This window comes from Cryptomeria japonica, chromosome 2 (assembly GCF_030272615.1).
Source record: "Cryptomeria japonica chromosome 2, Sugi_1.0, whole genome shotgun sequence".
Taxonomy (NCBI): Eukaryota; Viridiplantae; Streptophyta; class Pinopsida; order Cupressales; family Cupressaceae; genus Cryptomeria; species Cryptomeria japonica.
In genome coordinates this window covers 227,690,488-227,694,400 of record NC_081406.1, presented here as the reverse complement: position 1 = coordinate 227,694,400, position 3,913 = coordinate 227,690,488, and the positions used below count along the sequence as shown (strand labels likewise).

General features: G+C 34.9%; 1 protein-coding gene across 1 annotated transcript; it reads right to left on the bottom strand.

Moving 5' to 3' along the window:
• Positions 1-904: 904 nt before the first annotated feature.
• On the bottom strand, positions 905-3,380 carry LOC131054338 (uncharacterized). Its single transcript, XM_057988823.2, has 3 exons — positions 2,404-3,380; positions 1,330-1,413; positions 905-1,236 (listed from the first exon to the last, which is right to left on the bottom strand). The coding sequence occupies exons 1-3, from the start codon at positions 2,704-2,706 to the stop codon at positions 1,219-1,221; spliced, it is 405 nt and encodes a 134-aa protein (XP_057844806.2). The 5' UTR covers positions 2,707-3,380; the 3' UTR covers positions 905-1,218.
• Between the last annotated feature and the right edge of the window lie 533 nt (positions 3,381-3,913).

The following is a 3,913-nucleotide window of genomic DNA, read 5'->3' as shown; positions in this document are numbered from 1 at the left end:
TTTAAATTATTAGTTTTTAAATGTACATTAAAACTTTTTTGATATTTATATATTTCTAATATTCCCTATGTAAGGTCCACACTACATAAATCAAGAATCCCAATGTTGTACAAAGGGAGACCATGGGAATTTTTTTTATGTAAGGATGTGAAGTAATTTAATAAGTTGGTGGAAGGACAATAAGAGTAAAGGTCTTAATTGTAAAAAGAAAAGTTAGTGGAGAGAGAATATATTAGATTATTAAAAGCATGATGCGATTTCAAAAAGAGAGCTCACAAGAATTTCCACCTTAAATTAGGAGGAAGAATAAATTAATAAACGAACGATAATTAAAAGAAAGAGAGTAGGAATAAAAATTTCAATTATAAAAGTAATGTAAATGGAAGAGAATATATCAAACAAGACAATAAATTGTAATTAATTATGAAAATTCTATTAAAAAAAGTTTACATTCATTGTATGTTATCACTTGTTCAAATCATACTTATGAATACTCACTATAACATTGTTAAATGTGTTCCATTTTTTCCTCTTTTATATGTAGAATAGTAACAATTACACTCAACAATATAAAAAGATTATTTATAAAAAAAACATTTGTAACAGCATTCCCATTAAATCTGAGTTTTAGAAACAAATTTCTTCTTGGTCAACAAATACCAAGCTTATGAGTACTCAATATAATGTTAAATGTATTCCATTCTTCCTCTCTTATTTATAGATGACTAACAGTTACTTCCAACAATATAAACAAATTAATTATAAAAAAAACATTTATAACAGCATTCCCATTAAAACTGAGTTTTAAAAACATTTTTTTCCTTGGTTAACAAATATATAATACATTACATCCACAAATACATATAAAATTCTATTTAAAAGAAATTAATACTGTCAAACAGAATTTATATTTAAGCAACACTTATATTATTGAATATGTAACATTTTACAAGCTACCCATAGTTAGAACAGCAACGGATGAAAAGATTCATTAGAAAACGACATGTTTAGTCCTTACATGGAGAAACCATACTACTGTACCATTTTGCTGTAGTTACAAAATAGATAGCTTACTATCATGGAAAACAAGCTTTTAAATAACTATCTTATGCTACCAAATCACTCCTATTTTTACGATTGCTCATTAAATCCCATTTTTTTAAAGCGTGATGCACTTCACTTTCTGCAACTATAGTCTCATGGCATCCATGATAAAGCTCATTCTTCTACGCACGCCTGCAACACGAGATAAAATTTTACAGGCGAAATATTATCACAAAGAGTGATTAGCAGACAACGAAAATGATGATCTGCTTTAATTAATTTTACCTTGTGTGAGAGGGAAAACTCAGCTCCAAACACATCGTTCAACACAGTTGTGGAAATCAAAGATGCCTCCAAAATCTCCAGTGCCTAAAAAAAATGTTCAACATTTTACCACAATTGGTTCCGTAATAAAATCCACAATAAATTTGCCCCAAAAGATTGAAATAAAACTAAAATCCACTTCTGGAATTATTGATTGGATTCCTATTTGGGTCAGGCTTCTTAATCTCCCAATGCAGTTTTTGTTTGATTCCTGAGGCTATCCGTAACTCTTTAGGTAATTTTCTGATGACTGATGATTCTCTTAATTTGATGCATACTACTTTTGCCCAGATTCTCGTTGAGATGGATATATCCAAAGATCTTCCTTCGGAAATCTCTCTGAAATAATCAAGAGGCAGCTGGATTCAGCAGGTGGACTTTGAAGGGGTTCCTTTTAGATGCAGGAGATGCCCTAAAATTGGGCACATTGCTACTGCCTGTGACAGGCGTAGAGTAAAGCGACCAGCTTCATGGTGGAAGAAGATGGTCCCTCACTAGTACACGGTAGAGAAGGTGGTGGTGAATGACAGCACCCCCCAAGATTCGTGTGGTAAGCAGAATGCTCTCAATGACAAGGAGACAGAGTTCAAGGGTAGTTCAGGTTCTTTAAAGAATGGGAAAGCAAAGCAGAGTAAGGCAGGGGTTCAGGAGGATGCAGTGAAAGTTGTTTCTTAGTTGGGGTCTGCCATAGAGGTAATTGCTATGAAACAATCTAGTCGACCGTGCCTGGAGGAAGGGGGGAAGGTAATGTTGGGCGATTCCAACTTGAAGTCGCTGGAGAATCCAAGGGAAGAAGGATGGATTGAGGTGAAAAGGAAGGAGGACAGGAGGGTCAGAGATGAAAGTATACCCAGGGTACTAGGTTCTCAGGAGGAGGGGGTGTTAAACCAGCAATGCAATCACTGATTTGTTTATGGTCAGTCTTATGGGGAGGGGCTCCCTGGATGTAGCCCCAACTGGTTTGGACCAGTTCAAAACCTGCTTTCTTAATAAAATCAACTATTACCAATTAAAAAAAAAGCTAAAACCTCTCACCTTGTTGCGATCAACAATTGCAGTCCGCTCTTCAAGATCTGTCAAATCTTTAATATTGAGCTGATTGAGTAACGTTATACTGGTGATAGTTGAACTCCCTTTTATCTTCAAGTCGTCAGTTATTATAAATGTAAGCATTTCTTTCACATAACCGCTGTTCCCTTGCCCTCGCCCTTGCCCTGCAGTTTGGCTGCTACTTCCGCTGGTATTGGTATTCTGCCGCAGCTGAACGAGGTGGTTGATAGGTTTTCCACAGATACATATATCTGTGTTGCTGGTGCTCATATTGTGAGTTGTGTTCATACCGCCATGATCATAATAACCCCACGAAGCAGAAGCACCCCTCCCGATAAGGTAACTACAAACGTAATAATTTCCACCTTCAATACTGAGAGAGTTATTAAAGTAGGGAGTTATAAATTTGGGGTCAAGCAGTTGGGATTTATCCGTGATCAGAAACTGAGAAGCAATTTTTCCATGCTATCATACAGATTGGATACAGAACCAATTTTCCTATTGGATTCCAATGCATACAGTAATTTAAGGATAGAACCGATGGGCATGGAAAGAAAACTAAACAGAAAATCGACAAACTCTTTACCCGCTTCGGCATATACGATGCGTTGAGTTCTAGTATTTCTCAGAAATCGTACATTCATGGCTTCAGAGCTCTTGTCCGCCATGCCTTGAGAGCTCTTGTCTGCCATTTTAAAGCAGGAAGGTAGCAATACTAAAAAAATCCAACGAAGAAAAACTTACCTGGATTGATGAGAGAGAATTCTTTTGCAAATCAAAGTATCTTAGATTAGGATGATGTGAGATTGAGAGAATGGCTTTAAAGGCAAATCAATAGGTTGAGAGAATAGCTTTAAAGGCAGAGGTAGTCGATGCATATATTTGGCGCCCAAATTAAAGATTTCAAGCACAGATTGGGATTCAGTCCAGCCTTTAAAGTACATACTCCCTCCTGGTTGCTCACGCCTTTTGTATATGCCAACGACCCACAAATGTCGAAAGAGATTCGTAGCCCTTTCATTGCAATCTTCACGGTCAATCTTCTTGATTGTGTTCCTATCATCACGCCTCCCAACTAATCTCAACATTATTATTGTGTTTATTCGTTAATTAAAAATTAAAAATATGCTATATTTTTAAAGTAATCAATAAAAACAGTTAAATATACATCCTAATATCTTCATAGGCAATATTTAATAATAATCTATTGATTCTTTTGTTTCTATAGTCATTTTTTTAAAACTTCTTTAAGGGTTGACAAAATTGAATCCCAAGTTTTTCATTTGTAAATTTATCTTTCAATAACAAGAAAAACTTATAATCAATGAAAAATCTTGATATGAACATCTCATCTTTAATTTGCAAAAGAGAGACATTGGCTGCACTATTATCCTATTCTCCATCTTAAAGTAGATTTTCTAATTGAAATTGAAAATGTTGTAGGATGGTTATTTGATGTTGCAATAGATCAAGTTAAGTAAGATTTTGCTATTGT